The sequence below is a fragment of the Manacus vitellinus genome, unplaced genomic scaffold (assembly GCF_001715985.3).
Source record: "Manacus vitellinus isolate BGI_N305 unplaced genomic scaffold, ASM171598v3 scaffold_8_pilon, whole genome shotgun sequence".
NCBI classification, from domain to species: domain Eukaryota; kingdom Metazoa; phylum Chordata; class Aves; order Passeriformes; family Pipridae; genus Manacus; species Manacus vitellinus.
Genome location: NW_021940864.1, coordinates 19,628,304 through 19,646,279, shown reverse-complemented (window position 1 = coordinate 19,646,279; position 17,976 = coordinate 19,628,304). Strand labels below are relative to the sequence as shown.

Genomic DNA, 17,976 nt, shown 5'->3' with positions numbered 1-17,976 from the left:
ATTTACACGATTATCTTAAGTTACAGCAACATCAGCTTTACACAGATTCCCTCAAATACTTGTGCAATTACTGTAAGCCAAGGAACTCCTCCTGTCTGCATCAATCTGGATTTAGCCCCAAGGACATGTCAGGTAGACTCTGCCATCAGCACAGCCTCTGCTACAGTGATCTGAGCACAGTAGCAGGAACCTACCTTTCCACAAGGCTGGTGAGCATCAGGAGAGTTCCCAGAAGCAGCATACCACATTCACATGGCATGCAGGAGCATAACCTGGGAGAGAGATGCTCTCATAGTCTAAGAATAACTTTACACATCAAGAGACAGTACTACATGCTGTTACTCCAGTTCAGAGGGAGGAACAGAACATAAGTCAGAGCAATTGAAAATCAGTTCCTCCCATATGCTCTTGTTCTGACAGCTTCTCAAAGGACAGAATGTATAGTACAGCTGGGACAACTACAAAATCTAAAATAGATTAAAATGTAAAAAGATGAAGCAGACAAATCCCCATGAATTTCCAGCAACTGTAGTAACTGCTTCTTACTACATCAAGGAAGAGAAACTAAAGCAAAGTGAACATACAGATACTTTTATTGCTCACCTTTTATACAACAGCACACCTTCAGCCATTTTCTTTCACAGCTTGACAATGTTTATGTACACAAAAAACCCAGCAAGAAGCATTATGTGGCTTTCAATAAAGAAAAAAAACCCCAAACGTCAGAACACCAAACTCAGCCAGGTTTTGTTTTCTGCAGCAATAATAAAAGGGCTTCCTCCAGGCAGGAACTAATCTTCCCAGGCCGTAGTGCATTTCTTTGAAAAGACAACCCCCAAAACAAATTGCCCTAGATTTGCTGAGCCAGTGGTATTAACTTGCAAATAAAATAAACTTCAGTTTGTAACTTCTAGCTGATTTCAAGTAAAAATTAGGTTTGGAGGAGAAGCAACTTGTTTTGGATGGATGCAGGTCAGTTTGAATTGCTACACCTAACTACAGGCCTACACACACTATTGGTTCACAATTTAGCTTAGTTTGAAATGATCTTTGCAGATTTTGGCGGCAGTCAGTCTTCAAAATTGAGCGGGTGGGAAAACTTTGTTTAGCAGGAAATAAGGCTACTGAACGTGGCACCCACAGTAGAGCTCATATAATAGACCAAAAACCTGTTCGTCAGAGGGAGTTCACGGTGTGTGCACACACGTCCGTGCAACGTCACCGTGACTAGAACAAGAGGTCAGCAAGTCAAAAGGCAATACTCCAAACCGATATTAGAACATGTAACTGAAAAATTATTTGGGGCAAAAAAATGCAGAAATTCTATTGGGTATTATAATAGACAAATTTGGCAGGTCTTGGTATTTCTCTAAATCAAAATGGAAGGCAAACACAGCAGGCAGATTCAGAACAAAAGTGTTTTGAGCAGAGGGAACCAGTCCAACTTCCAAAAAGCATGGCTATTAGTCGATGTTCAGGGTGCAGTGAGCAGTGAGAATGCCTTTAATTCAGACAGATTGGAGGTGGGTGGGGAGAAGTCTACACAAAGTTGTACTTTGCTCAATGGAAAACATCCCAAAGAGATTCTACCTGCTGTGTACAAACCTGTACAAACTAATTCAAGCAGCAATTAAGTAAGGCCTCTGAAACCAGGTTTCTGTTATGTGAGCTCTCCTGAAGTGTAAGTTTTTAGCAGCCTCAGCTGGTGAAGTGTCTTCCTTGTCCAAAGCCAGACTGGTTATACTGATACCCTCCATGCTGGAAGTGCTGCTCAAACTGCCCTCCTTGATTAAAGTTCTGTCCACCTCTGCCCCCCCAGCCGCCTCCTTGACCTCCACGGCCACGACCGCCACGGCCGCCCCTTCCTCCTCCACGCCCACCCCCTCGGTCACTGTGGGACCCACCATCTTGGTATCTGTTGTCTTGCTGGTAGCCACCACCACCCCCTTGGTAGCCACTTCCAGAATAAGACGACGACTGGTAGCCACCATAGCCTCCTCCTTGGTAGCCACCACCACCACCATGGTAGCCACCTGTTTGAAAACCTGCATCTCTGTAGTTGCTCTCCCTGTAGCCACCATCCTGGTAGCCACCACTTCCGCCATCTGTCCAGCCTCCTTGAAGCTTGTTTCCTCTTCCACCTCCTCTGCCGCCATGATCATAACCACCACGTCCTCCTCGTCCCCCTCGATCATGGCTTCCTTGTTCATGACCTCCTCGCCCTCCATATGAGTCATAGCCTCCTCTTCCTCCTCGGTCGTGACCCCCATGGTCATAACCTCCTCGCCCTCCATAGGAAGACTCGTAGCCACCTCTTCCTCCTCTGCCACCGCCTTGCTGGGAACCACCTTCTGGTCTTTTCTGCCATGGTGGCATCTCAGGAGGTGGTGGTTCAATTTCATTGGGCCTTCCTCCTCTGTCAGGCACTCTGCCCATTAGCACCTGCAAAGGGAAGGGAGAACTGTGATAGGAGTTTTAATACCTCACAGAAGAGTCCATTTACTGATACACACCACAAACAGCAGCCACTCCACGATTTTTATATCCAGAGGCAAACTTTTCTCTGTTTGAACGTGACAGAACTCTGTCTCCAGTAAATAAAAATTAAACAGGGATTATCTAGTACTTGAAGCACTGCTAACAAGACAAGTCAGGAGACCTGTGTTTTTTGTTCACAGAGCAGGCACACCAGCATGGGCAGCACCAATACAGCCGCTCATTTAACTGTTTACTAGTGCAGACTGCTAATCTCAAACAAGCATAGGGCAACACAGGCTCTCAACTAGTGTTCTGACTTGCTGTAGAAGCCATTGGCTTGATAAACAGGGGGTAAAGAATTCAATTTTTCAGTAAGAACATGCAAAAACTTACACAACAACAGACAGGTGTCACACAGCACTAATCAGAGTTGAGCAAGGCTCTACAGGTCTCCAGCTGTCCAAGTATGGCGTGATTTAAGAATTTAGCAAGACTTGGACCAGGACATTTGCACTGCTTCAAATTTTAAAACAACATAACAAAAGAACTTCAATGGAAGTATGCTACTTTGTTATTTCATGTTACTGTCTTGGAAAACATTTAATATTGATAATGGAGATAAACTAACAGAATATGGATCACCAGCAGGGCAGTTCCTAGTAAAACATACATACAATCTTATGATACAGTCACATCTGTCTTACCACTTAATTTCTTACACTCCACACTCCAACAACACTAAAAAGATGCGAAAATTTTTTGGGGTGGATGGGCTGTCATCAAATCAGCACACCACTATTCTCTCCTAAATTACAGCTTTACCTGAAACACAGCTGGTACTCAGAACGTAGAAAAGCATGCATCTATACCCACAGTTTTTAAAGCACCAAGTACACTGCTGTACATAGCTACTGAGCTTCATGTTCTGCACGTATGCTTTTGTGAGCCTATTACTATAAAATCATAACTTCTGAAACAAAGCAAGTTGTTTAGTCTAAATCATGTTCCTACTATGTCATTATTAGAACTACATCCTTGATTATCATCTATTTGTGTACCCATGACAGTCTAACTTGTGGGATCCTTGTTTTGTGATCTTAATATACTCTATTTGCATAGACCAGAAACATAGTTATTATGTAGGTCTTATTTGAGACACACTGACAGAATTAGGTAGTAGCAGTGTAATGACTTCAGTAATTCTGATCAGACAGAGCAGGCCTGCTCCCACTGAAAGTAATAAAAGATATTTCAGCGATTTTTTACTGCCCCAAAGAAGGGGCACTGTAAACCTAAACAGCTAAACTTCCAGTATTCATAATGCACTGATGCATAGTCTGGAATATCTTATCCTTTATTTCCAAATTCCACTTAGTATTCTAAAAAAAAGCAGGATGTATTACTACATTAAAGTTACTTAAATATTCCTAACAGAACAAACCATTTGTCACCAAAGGTACCTTATTAATGGCACATGCAGTCTTCTCTCGGATGGACCCACTGCTTGTTCTCATAATCTTTGACAGATCTTGCCGAGCTGCCAAGAGATTTGCTATGGATATAGTGCACTTAGTAGATAAGAGGGCACGTTTTGGCTGGTAGACTTTAGCCAGTTTTTCTGTTTGACTCTGTTGAAGAGAAGAAAACCAAAGCCCAGTCAGCTAAAGCAATGGGACACCTCACCAAAAGAATCAAATCAGCACTGAAAAACTAGCCACTGCTGCAAATAGAACAAAGAATTAATAAAAAGGCAGTGAAAACCACTTTGTAACTAAGAATTACTGCAACAAAGCTAGCATTTGTCAAATTAATTTCTTAAGTAAATAGGAAACACTATTCTGACTGAACTGCCAACAAGTTGACAATTTTAACAATATATACAAGCAGACTGCATTACTTTCAGGCAGTTAAATACAGACTAGAAGTGTGTCATAATTATATGAACTACTGCTAATGTCTAGAAGATATTGAAACACATCTGTTTAGCCTCCAGACCTCCTACTGTGCTTGCACCCTGACCCGCACCCATTCCAGTTAGACCATAGCATCACCCCATCTCCAACTCTGTACCAGCAGGAAAAGGTTAACTCTTTCCACTCTTCAGTCAGCTTCTTCTCAAAGACAAGGCATCAACACATACTGGCAGAACTAAAGCTTTCAAGTGCTTGTTCTAATTCAGTCCTTTGTCTTGAAAACTTAGTGCCCAAATGAGAAATGAGATCCTACACTCAACTTTCCCTTGTATGCAGTCTCTCTTTCTCTACTGCCTTTCAGTGTTAACCATTTTGGCCTTTTTGAACACCTCAAAAGTTTTCCAGCTGACAGACACAATAGAAATCTGTGCTATCAGCCATGAGCTAATACACCAGTTACCTCCCTCTTCAGTTATCAACAGAGTGTAATGTGGGATGCACTTAGGATAAACCAGGTTGTAATCCGAACATTTTTGTCTGGATCCCAGATGACAGAAGTGAGGATGGGCAAACCAGGTTTTCCAGCATATCTCAACAGGGCAAAAAACTCAGGAGCACATTTTAAAATCCTAAAATCCTATTTTCCATCTGAAGACAGAAAACTGGAACATGACACTGGCTAAAGATAGGAAAAGCAAAAGTATTCACCAGAGTACTAGTATGTTTTTCCCTAGCAAGTTTGACTGAGCTCTGAGCACAGTGTTTTGGTGCTATGATATTGTTTTAGGTGAAACTTGAAATTTTCACTTAAAAAAACCCTAATAATAGACTACAAAGTGGGTTTTTTCTCTGCTGTTTCTACTATCTGGAGAAGTGGCTATTTAGTCATACTACTGTATTCTGGTACTTTTCAAATAAAAAAAGAATATTGTACTTCATGCTAGAAGTTACTGTTAAAATAAATTGTATTGCATGTCTGGAATACTAGAGCCACATTCTTCAATTTTGTATTGTTATTTTGTTATTTTTGTCTGAAAAAAAAAGATTTGCATTTCAATAGATATAAATGTGTATACACAATTTTTGGGTTTTGCGAAAAGACTTCTTGTAGCTAGTCAAGTTCAAAAGCATCTAAAAATTCTCCTAGGAAAAAACCCAAACATGCATGGATATGAATGCCAAAGCTATAACACAATTAGAAGTCCCTGTTTTTTAAACATAATCCATGCTTCTACTCATTTTTATTCACTATTAAAATACTCAAACAATCAGCTAGTTCTTCAATCATCTACTAAAAAATCTGACAAATACAAGGTTTAAGAGATATTACATCAGTAGAAGTCCTACTCAGGTGACAAAACAGAAAAGGGGACAGGTCATAGTTCATTAGTAAAGTACAGATGCTTTTTGATTAAAAAATTTATCAAGAGAAAACAACTGATGACTCTATGTGTCACAGTTTGCACTAATAACTCAATCTCAAACACTGTCAGCAGCATAATTAACAGCATGCTAGCATATCTGTTTTAGTCCTAGAAAATAAATTATATGTACTATTTTTTAAATCTTGTCATTCTTTTTCACTATGAAACACGGGAACTAAGGAAACCATGTAATTACTTTTATAGGCAGAATATGTATTACATACTCAAGAGAGAACAGATCTCATGTCACAGCCACTTGCACAGTTCAAAGACAAAAGAAGCACATAAAATATTACCCTGTCTATGAGGTAAGAACAAGTAGTGCCTTAGCAGTTTTTTTCATGTGCATCTGTGGAGCTGTGCTTGCAGACACACTTTGAGATAAGGAAATCTGATCACTGTGGACAGCACAAAGTAAGATAAGGGATGGTCAACAGGAAGATGCTTTTCTACCATCACACAGAGACAGCATTTAATGGTTCACATTACGGTACTCTGAAAGCACATGGCTGGATCACTAATCTTTTCTATTCTTTTCCAGTGGCTTTGGTGTATAGTTACACACCATCTTCTCATTATACATACTGTTTTAAAATCCAACAAATCAGTTTTAAGTAAAATTTTTTTAGTCATCTTACATTGTCATAAACTTCTTCAGAAATTCTAAACAAAAAATGGACAACACCTGCAATTCTTTTACTCATAAAGGATGAAACGATGCAGTTTTCCAGAGATACTTATTATAAAGTGTTACCATCAACCAGGACTTCCCAGCAAGTTGTTTGTACCTTAGCTCTATCTGACCAGCCAAACGACTGCACAGTAACATCCAAACGTTTGACCAACAGTTTTCTTCGGACTTCGTATTCGTTGACTATGGCTTGATTAATTGCTTCAATTTTTTCCTGAAACAAAAATTTGCAAACATAACCTGTAGATTACAGATAAAATGTTTCTACTTACTAAATTACTAATTACTAAATTATGTGGATGAAAGAGAATAAGACAGAGATAGTATGCAGGGCTTAAGACTGCAATTATCTGCCTTGTCAAACGGACTCACAGTCAAGCTATGCCCGCTGATGCAATTTTCCTGAAGGCTTCAAAGGCTCTGTTATGTTCAGCCTTCTACCATTTCTAACACCACAGATGTCTTTTTCAGAAGGGTCATAAAAACTGCATACTCTGTTGAGGCATTTCTCAACACCAATCAGGACAGAGAAGCAAAAGTGAGAAAATACTACGGGCATGAAGTTGAAGCAAGGCCGTATATAAGTCCTAGAGACCAGAGAGTCCTTGCCTCTCTAAAAAAGCGGTAAGGACAAATATAGAGGAAAAACAGTAAGTGAAGTACTGTAAGAGGATCTTGATTAAAGCACAATCTGCATACAGGCAAGACAACAAAGTGCCCTACAGGGAAAAGCCATTACAAGAAACACACCTGGTAGCACACAGTGTCTAGTCAGAGCAACAAGTGAGATATGCACCATTAGGGAAATAATTTATGTACTGACTGAAGCCTGGCTGGACCAGGGTGCTGGGGTCCACTTTCAGTCTCAAAACAACTGTTGGAGGAAAGAGAGTGTTGGGAGTAGATGAGCTACAGCCTTAAGCAAGAGACACAAGAGAGACTTGCAGTCTTGCAGCAGTAGCCACAGCTTTGTGCCAGTGCAGCAGCAGTGCTTAACCCAGGCACCATCCTCCAAGAACAGCAGGTGACAAATTCCAGCTGGAAGTGACCTCACCTCTGCAGCCTGGGTGTACAGCCCCTCTTAGCTCCCACCTGTATACTCACTGCCTCTTGAAGAGGCTATTAAGGAAGTGGACTACTCCAAATGAGAGAAAGAGAAGGAAATTATGGACAGCCCCACAAGTTGGCTACAAAGAAGCCAAAAGAGGGGATGTGACACCATCTCAGCAAGGCTAGGTCACACAGACAGTGCTGGCAAAGGGCAGAAGAGGAAGGTTTAAGCTACTGCATAAGCATGCTGGTCACCATCTGTAAATTGTCTTTATTTTGGAGAAGTTTACCCTGCGTCTGGACATACAGATTCATGAGTAAGATTTTATCAACTGCTGAACATTCATTGTACCAATATGTATGTTATACTGCAGGAAACCGTCTTCTTATCTTCAGAAAGAGAAAAATCATATTGCAATACACAGAATCAAGATCAATACTTCGTATACCTAAAAAAGGGCAACAGGCTCCAATACCTGCAATTACTCACCCAGTGAGCTGGTCCCAGTTGTTTCTTCAATAAAGGTTTTCCAACGTGATTAGGTGGAACCTTTGCTAGAGTTTCCTTCAGCTGTTAAGAGACATATAAGAATATAAGCATTGGCTAAAAAAATTAGCTTTTCAAGATTCAAATTAAAGGAGAGGACTGTTGGACAGTCAAAGGCATGACAAGTTGTTTTCTCTGGAACAGAGAACCAAGCACACTTCTTTTAGAAAGCAACTATTTTTATATTTCTGGTAGTCTCAGCTATAATTACTTAAAAATTAAGAGAAGGGACTATAGAGTAGATCTACAGACAAAAGAGAAAGCTACCATGAGGGACAGGTCTTTTTGAAGACAGAGTGATTATTCTACACATCCTCTCTTTAATTCAGAAAATCCTCCACACTTCTATCAAAAAGACTGTATTAAGATTATGTGAAATATACGATGACTAAAGAAGGACCTCACTTTACAGTCAAAAGGAGAAAATCTTTAATACAAAAACTTAACTTGCATTTTAAAAATTTGGGCACAACTTAGATAATCTATCACGTCTCAAAATTTCTGAGGACTTCAGGGGTAAGAAATGAAATAGCAGTGACAAAAACTTGGACCAAAGTATTGGAAGAAAAACCAAACAAAACAACTTCACTTCTGTTCTGCTGCAAACCACATTTTTCAACTTCCTTGCTGTTCATTCCAGCAGTTGATTTAAGACTTTCAGTGACCTACTTTTCCAATGCTGCTGAGCCAAACTTATTTAACTTGAAGATTTTAAACCTAAGTTCTTCAAATAGCAGAGGTAGCAGTTCATTCAAGTATCAGCAATTTCTTTTTTTAATGTGGTGGATCATTAACAAAGAGAGTCAATTATACAAAGATCCTACTCCAAACTCTACAAAACTTTAGGAGAATCTCTTTTTATAAACATCATCTTACAGTCAAGAGCAAAATATTCACCCTATGTTAAGTTTTCACATTTTGCTTAGTGATGTATTTTCAGTTACAAAGTGAAATTTTTCAGCTATTAGACAGATTTACTTTCTCCTCAAATCCTACCAACATTTGAAGTACGTGGACTGTAAACACTGCACCTTATATACAATTTCTAAAAACCCTGTAGGTGAGAGATTCCTGGTGTATTTTATGAAGCTATCAAGGACTGTTAGGGTTTTTCTGATACATCATTGAGACAACATTCATTTAACCTTACAAGACAATGTAAAAGAAAAGTGTATTAGTAAAACGTAACAGAATTCCCAGATTAAGAGGATTTTGATCTATTTGGTATCTTGTATTTCTATAGTTTCTTTAAACAGTAAAGCTTGCTAGCATTGTTCATTGTTATGAATATTTTCTACCTTTCACAGAAAATGGAAGTACAGATTTCTTATGTGTCTATTTAGTACCCATGACAGTGCCAAAACCAGAAAACAAGCTGCTTCCATTCTACAGCCTGGACTTCTGATGGAAAACCATCCTCCTCCTCCTGTCAAACCAAACTGGTTTCTTGCAAAGAAATGGAACACTATTTCAGTTGCTTGGATTTGTTTAAGGACAATGAAACAGGTCAATCAAACTCTGAAAGTATTTTGGGGAGTTTTACAATCATGTCTGTTCTTTAAACAGGTTCTCTTCTGCTGTTCTGCTCTACCCTACTCTGCAAGTCCCTAAACGTGACTTAAAAGCTTTCTGTCCCCCACCCTTGGTCTGTGCACTGGACAGTCCGTACCATTTCATTTCTCTGCTTTACAAAAGTTACTCAGTCAAAAGTAAATTTCTTTTTAAAAAAAATTACAGCAGCCTGGGGAACACACACATGGTAAAGAACAAAAATAAATGGAATCACAGGAACTGATGAAGCCTTAGGGAAAAGGTGAAAATTTTAGTTACACTACCTTTTGACATAAACATTTTTAAAACATTAGTTTCCTGTAAAAATTAGTCTAGGTGTATTTCTTGGAAGATACTTCTCTTTAACATTCTTCCTGAGGCCTAAGCTCAGCATTTTTCACGTCTTCTGCAAAGAGTGATGACATTAAAACCTAGACCAGTCACCTTGGAAGGCAGTGATAGCAACAGTCCCTGACCTTGTGCCTTGGCATGAAAAAAGCCTTGAAATTAATTTTCAAAATCCTGACTCTTGGCATATTCAGTATAACACAGTAACTCTCCTTCACAATTCCAACACTGGAGTTTCACAAGAGACAAATCTCGCCCAGGCAGCAGAACTATTTTATGTCAAAACAGTAACATCATAAATATTCCAATTTTCCTTTATTTGGATCTTACTTTTTTTTCAATTCCACTGAAGAACTGGAACATCGTTATGTTGGCGGGAGGCTTGGACATGCCTAAAGCAATACATATGCCTTTTAGCTCCTGAAAGACTTCACTGCCACCTCCTTCCTGGGCTTTTTTAGGAGGGGCATTCACACACAGCATTCTGGCAGCTTCCAGTTCTGAGATGAGGTATGCTGGGGTAAGAAAAATTAGATCTGAGCATCGGATATAGCAGAGTTAAATTATTTTAGAACCAGTGAAAAGTCAAGTGCTTACAATCAAAAAAATGTGTAAATGGACTGTTTTAGATAGAGTGTGGGCTAGAACTTTTGTATCCACAGAACACTCATATTTCTAATAATCACTGAGTTCAATGCTAGAAACACAACAAACAGGGGACAGGTTTAGTACAAACCATCAAAGCCTGGAAAAAATCCCTATGATTCCAGTGGGTGTTAATCCCAGAGTTCAAGAGAACACAGCTCTTTTCCTTCAGGCTTAGCCCAGCAAAGATAGGAAACAGAGAACATGGAATCAAGTCAGAGGAGTGACTGGGATATGCACTTTAGGAGAGGCAAGCAAGCACTCCTTGAGGCTCTAGGAAAGAAAGCAAGCAAACGAGTAGAGAGAAGTGAAATGTTGAAGGAATCTCCTCGACTTCCCCAGGCAAAATGCAGAGCATAAAAATAATCCCACTTAAAGGTACTATTGAGAGTTCAGGGTTACAATAACTTCAGAAAGGAAGGCTTTAACTGATGAAAATAGAAACTAGAATGCCTGCAGTTCTCTTCAATATCAGAACTGCAAGAGCCTATCACCACATTAGAACTCCTTTATCAAACAAGAAAAAAGAAAAATCAGAATCATAGTTTCTGAACATGATATAAACCCAAAATTTCAGCAACAGGTATCAGTTACAGTGATCTAAACAGCTTTTTTTGCAGTTGTCACAATTTTAAAGTTTGAATTTTTAAAAATGCACAGGTTTAACCAATACTTTTACCATGAATCACACTGACTGACCTTAGCAATAACATAAATAAATGTTTCTAAAAATAAGAATTGAAAAACAGATACTGCAGAGAGACTTGTGAGCAGGAAAGTAAACCCATGGTTATGCAAGAGCAGTTTACTACTTATAAAACTGGGACAGATAAAAAGATTAAGAAAAGAATACAGTGTTTTAGTGATCTCTAGTAATTTCTTCAAAATTTCTAGAATGTCTTCCACTAGACACAGAACACCTTATAAATTAGAAAATACTTAGAATATGTAAAGCAGTTAAAAATCCTTTTTAAGTTCTTTCAACAGTACTTCATACAGGTTTTTCTTATATTGAACTTTCAATTATTTACACTCTTTTCAGGTCTCCTGAAAAAAAAAACTAAGAGCAGAATTTTGTTTGAAGAATTCAGAGATCACATCTAAGCTACTTTCAACCTCCTCTAACAGTGACTGAAATTTTTAAGTCCATTGCTGTAAAACAAATGTTCTTCAGACAGTGAGTCTTTCTGGCAGATCTTTTCTGAACCAACTGGAAACTTGTACTTTTTATTTTTGCAGATACCAGTACTTAATATTGTATTCTAGCCATGCTTGCACACCAAGGCAATCAATCCTAACTACTTACATTTACTTGGTGCTTTTCCCTCACAGCAATTCTGCTACATCTTCCAATTGGCATAAACTGTGCTGCATTTTGTTAAAATGCAAAATACCTTGGCATTTCATTACAGAGAGTTATTCTGTTTCTCCAGAAAAATACTGTTTTATGGCTCACATACAACAGGATAACTAATAAGTTTGCTTAATGCAGTTGAAGAAAGCTATGCAACTATCATGATACACAAAAAAGGAGTCTGGCACTATTGGAATTCCATATTTGACAGTAAACACAGCATTCCTGCCAGATGGGATACCAGAGTTCAGCTCCTGAACATGGCCTTATATTACCAAAACGTACATCACAGAGGACCTCTGGGATAAACTGTGTCTCACAGACAAGCCAAACCTACTGAATGGCTTGGCTTACAGAAAATAAGCTGAAGGGCCGATTGTTTGAGCTACAAAACATCTTAAATGCAACAACTATCTCACTTCATCTGACGTTTTTGAACATACTATGAAAAAAAAAAAAAATCAGATTAAGTCTACTCATCTTTCTCCTACTGTTGAAATACAGGAATCTAAACTCTGTAATTTCTTACATCTCAGCTGAAGGCAGAACTACATTTGTTTTGAAAGGTTATAGAATCAGCAGCAACTGAGGAAATAATAAAACATTATGTTAAAGATTACATTAAAATCAGTACCACAGTTTCTAACTCTGACGCTTTTAATTTTTTTTATTTTAATATGAATCAGTATTATTCAAGTAATTGAATCATTTCTTTTCCTCTAACATTTCCTAGGCAGAAATAAAACCAATTTAGGCATTGAGGTCCACTGCGTGGAAAACAGAAGAAATCACCATTGCTAATGTTAATTTCCTTTCAATCAGCAGAAAGCAACACTCCAGCGATTTACAAAAGAAGAGGATAAAAAGAACTGGAAGTTGGGATAAAACATTTTCTCTTTTTCACAACAATTACAATCGTTGTCAGTGTAGGAAAATGCAAGTCTTGTTGCACCTTGCATGTCATCACACTGGGGGCTCCAAAATGATGATGCATCTGATGATAGTGGTCATTTTTACAACCATTCTAAATAAAATTCAGTGGTTAAATTCTGGCAGAAGTCTTCAAATTATTCCATCTTTGGTGTACCTTTTGAGAAATAATAGGTCAGGCTTTTTCCTAGCAAATGTGAAAAGGTTAATACTCAGAATATTTTCCATCATATACTGGCTCTATACTGACTGATAAAACCAGAAGTGTGATATTCTGATGCTGCAAATTACAGAAAAAAATGATGCATGTTTTTAGGTAACTACGTTGTGGCACACTGTGGTAAACAAAACAGTATCTCATTAAGTGTTAGAAACAATACTGTGAATCTTGCACAAAACCAGATCTGCTTGCAAGCACCCTTCTAACTTACTAAGCAGCAAGAGACAGTTCTTTTGATTATGAAGGCGTTTTGTCACATCTCCTGATGTTAATGATGCATATGGACAGTTCATTTCAGCCAGCAACCCACTCATTTCAAGCTGAAATTCTTCTGCTTCATTTGGACCTTAGAAAGAAAAGGACAATAATTTGTTTACAGCTAACATATATGGGGCTATGATTAGAATTAATTAGCTACTTAAAAAAATACATGCTTTGCTCCAGTCACTATTTAATATTAAAACCTGGTTTTAATGGAAGCCGAATGCATTCTTTAGGTTCCTCAAAGACACAGTACAACCTATTTGGAACTATAATATTCTTCATTATTGTAAAATTACATTTCACTGATGCAGCTTTCCCCCTACAACAGACAGGTACTAACAACTTCTACAATGAAATGTGACACTAAAAAATTCAAATCTTACAGGTATACTTTAAATATCAACTAACTCTTCCCACTACAAATGTATTAGAGAGTTCTGACAAAGTCATAAACAATAACTATGGTTTATAAGTTCTCCTTATGAGTTTTTACTGCTTCTCCCTGTAAGATCATGTTTGTCAACATCTTTTATTTCATACCAATACCTTTAAAAACAATTAAGTCACATAAATCAAACCTTTGACTGATATTTCTGTCAAAAATTACTGAAACTAATTTGAATTTGTTAAGTAAAAAAATAGTGATTAATGAGAGGTAACATTTTTTATCTTTTGAAACGAGACTTCAGCCCTAAATGTCTGTTATTTACAAACTCAAGGCACACAAAATGAAGGCAGGACTTGATAGTGCTCAGCCAACACTTTTCTCTCGCTGTGTTTAGAGAATTCGGAATAGGCATTAGAATACTTCTGGACTGTATTTTTACACAAAACATACAGGAGAAATCCTATACTACTAGAATAGGTGAGATGCTGTATTGTTACAGGGAAAGGGAGTGAAATACATTCAAAGAAGAAAGGACGAACATGTCAAAAACAGAAAGAAAGAGGAAGAGAACAGATGTTGAGGTGAAAGGCAGCAACCTTTGGCCACTGAATAAACAGAAAGTTAAGCTCATAAAGGCATTACGAGTTAATATATTAGATATTCAGAAATGCACGTTATCATACGAATTTAACAATTTAATCTATAGAATGTCATGACTAGTTCACCAAAAATAACATTTTTTTGAAAACTAAGGTTTGCGTCCTCCACCAAAACAATAAACAAACATTTTCAGGTTCCTTCTCAGAGTTTTTCATGAAGAGGGAAAAAATCACAGTATGCACAGCACTAAGGTAACCAAAAATGAAAATATGGTTACTGTAGTCATGAGAATGTTAACCTTGAACAGTAGGTATTTCTTACATAAAAATTACGAACAGAAGCATTGAAATAAAAGTGTTCTCATAATCTAATAAAACATCTACAAGTATTAATGTTTCCCTAAATACATCTAAGAGCTTTAAAAAAACTCTATGGTCGAACAATTAAAAGAAAAAGCTAATTTCAGAAGAAAGACTGTTTGATCCCCACTGTTATTTCAATATCTACTGGCTGCTCATTAGGGAAGTTTGAGGTGAAAAATATCCAAAAATCTGGCAGCATGCAGACAATACTCCTTGGTACAACAGATACCGTGAGCCCAAATCTTTACAGCACACAAGAACACACATTCAGTGCATGTTTGTGCTACTTACTGTTTGTTGCCTGCACATTTTCCTCAAGTTTGCAGAAGAGCCGTAACTCAGATACCAACCAAGCACAGAGTTTGGTGAACTCAGGGGAACTGGCTCCATGACAGACTGCCTGAGCCAGCGCTCCGTCCTCTAACAGTGGACCTTTGTAACTGAAAAGTAAAACAAAAGCAATGCTTATTAATGTTTGCTGTGACTGATGTCCTTTGATAGATTTATTTCATGCTGTACACATATTGAGAGCTACACCCTCAACACACCTGCAGTGCTGAACACCTGAAGGGGCAATGTTCCTGCACTGAACTGCAACAAAAAGCACACTGAAAACACCTGAGTGAACTCAGGTTTCCGTGTGCATCGGCCTACTGCCAAAAAGATTGTGTCACAAAAAATCATCATCAAAGGTTTCATCCTTGAGAATGTTATACTTCTCTGCCTCCATCTCTTTAAAAAGATGTTACGTACAATACACCTATCCAAGGCAAAAGCAGTTTCATAGAATCATTCTCGAACTCTACATACTGCTTTACAGTATGTGGAATAATTACTGCTGAACAAGTGCATCCTTTCTGTCATTTCCTATCACGTACTAAAGGGTTGCCATGCAAAACAAAGTCTTTGATACAAATGTTACAAAAGTGATCTGTATAACAATATCCTCCTTTGAAAAATCACCTCCCTGAAGGGGCACAAGAAAAAGAAATAGTTCTCTGCATAAACAAAGTAAGCCAAAAATCAGACTTAATGTAAGGATGTTTACAGATCATATCTTAGAAGACATAGCTTTCAGGACATCTGTTTGCCGATAATCTCTCAGGGGAAGGAGGAAGAATAGGAAGAAGACTGCCTTATTAACCAGGTAGAAGCACAAAGTCAGAATTTACCAGAGTATTTTTTTTTAAAATGCACAATATTATTTTGATATACTGCACTCAAACCAGAAAGACATCCAAGAGAGCACATAACCAACCAAAATCCCTCTTTGAAACTCCTGGGTAAAGTCACACCACTACATCAAAACAGTCCAGTGAGTCCAGGTGACCCTTAGCAAACGGAGGAGTAAAACAAAATCTCTGAGAGTGCAAACTGAAATGTTATTCTTCTCACTCTGCTCTTGTCCTTAACATCACATACAAAGGATGTGGCCTTCCCTGTAATGGTCTGTTACTTCATCCAACTCAAATGATGAAGCCACACTCAAAAATAACTTTTGCCTCACAGAGCAGCTTGACTTGAGAGTTAATCTACTAGCAGCTGGTGGGAAACTGTAATCTGATGTATAACAACCCTACTCCATGACCACAGTAGGCTGGACGCTCCCAAGAAGCTGATTAGAGTAAGTTTAAGACCCATCCCACAGACGTTTCAGACCTACACATGTACAGGAACATCTGGGGCTCAAAACAGAAGCATCCAGTTACAGATCAAAGTGGAAGGGAAGCGATGACAATCCTTTTGCTTTGGCCGGATCAGGATTTAAGTCACTAGTCATGTCAGAGGCCCCTTTTCTAGAGTTTCTCTTTGACAGATAAGACAGCTTGACTGTGTTATCTCTGATAATTATGACTTCATCTACACATCCATCTGGCCAATAATCCAACTTGCAGATTCCCGACTGCAAGCAGCTTTTTCCTTCCTTTCTCACCAATTGCACATGTTCTGGAGCTACATTCCTCTTTTGGTAACATTGTGCTATCCGGTCTGTTTGCTTTTCCAACAGTTCAACAAACTGATTTACAAGGCAAGAGGCCACTATCTGAACACCTTGAGCACAATTACAAAAAGAAACAGCTCTTTGACATGAAGTGCTATAAAAAAAAAAAAAATCCAGTAATATATTAGAAATGTCTTCAGGATGTGATTAGAAAAAATAAACTGAACCATGAAGAATTGTGGAGGTACTGCCAAAGCATAAAACCTCAAACAGAGGTCTTTCCAGACACCAGGAAATAGAAGCCCTTCAGACAGGTGCAGCAGTTTTCCCCGTTGTTACCATTACTGTTGAAGTCTCATGTCTTTTGTCCTCCAATTTTCTTTTCAATCTTTGCTGCCAATCTTGGTTGATCTGACTTATCTGTTCACCTGCTTTCACTGTTCGCTTTATTTGTTTATGCTGAAAATTGACAGCATTTTCTGTCTATAATTGCAAAGAAGGGGAGCACAAATCACAAGTCCTTCAAGCCACTGATATCCTTCTTAACACACAAAACAAAAAAGGAGCCAATCACAGTGCGTTCATCATGTCACAGAGACCTTTTCACATTTCAGGCACAGAAATACCTGCCAAAACAGAAGCCTATTTGTCAACCTTTGGAACTAGCATCACCAGCTTAGCCTGGAAATATAATCTTTGTTGGAGCATAATGACTCTAGCCACAAAGTGATTCATGGGAACTTGGCCAATGTGAGTAAATACAGCTGTTTGCACAGAACCAGCAGCAGTTTAATCGTAGCTGCCTTCTGAACTCTTAACAGCTTACAGACATGGGAGCTCACAACAGGGCGTGTTCTCCGAGCTCTTCCTTTCATATTTATATAACTTTTACTGACTGTGACAAAGTAACAGGTTTAAACACCAGAAATTTCCTGCGCTGTATTATACTAAAAAAAAAACGTAAACGGGACAGATCCTCTGTCATTTGCAATTCTTTTCAGTTTTTTTCACCCAATATAAACGCTGAAAGCTTTCTTCTTGTCTAACATCTTAAAGGGCCTCTTTATCCCTTCCCACCCTCAGCTAGGCCCGCTCTGTCCAACAGAGGGGTTACCAACGAGACGGCACCGCATGGATCAAGGAAACCCCCACGCAGGAAGCCGTGAAACGTCCGGCAAGGCCGCAGAGCTGAAAACCGGCCCGTTTGGCCTTGAGGCACCATCACCGGCCCGGTTCGGGGACAGCTCTGACGAAAAGGGGCCATTCCAG

The 17,976-nt window shown here is 38.6% G+C and overlaps 1 protein-coding gene across 1 annotated transcript; it reads right to left on the bottom strand.

The window, feature by feature from the left end:
- Positions 1-575: 575 nt before the first annotated feature.
- Positions 576-15,495, bottom strand: FAM98A (family with sequence similarity 98 member A). The gene is made up of 8 exons (XM_029965113.1): positions 15,440-15,495; positions 15,057-15,205; positions 13,363-13,497; positions 10,333-10,517; positions 8,047-8,127; positions 6,604-6,720; positions 3,939-4,106; positions 576-2,442 (listed from the first exon to the last, which is right to left on the bottom strand). The coding sequence occupies exons 1-8, from the start codon at positions 15,493-15,495 to the stop codon at positions 1,699-1,701; spliced, it is 1,635 nt and encodes a 544-aa protein (XP_029820973.1). The 3' UTR covers positions 576-1,698.
- Between the last annotated feature and the right edge of the window lie 2,481 nt (positions 15,496-17,976).

Bases quoted from the DNA above. Each gene is read 5' to 3' on its own strand.
- FAM98A (XM_029965113.1), bottom strand. From the start codon at position 15,495: ATGGAGGCAGAGAAGTATAACATTCTCAAGGATGAAACCTTTGATGAT. The intron at 15,206-15,439 runs GTGACACAATCT...TTTACTTTTCAG, and splicing joins ACCTTTGATGATGATTTTTT to TTACAAAGGTCCACTGTTAG. The intron at 2,443-3,938 runs GTACCTTTGGTG...TTCCCTTTGCAG, and splicing joins CTGCATGTGCCATTAATAAG to GTGCTAATGGGCAGAGTGCC.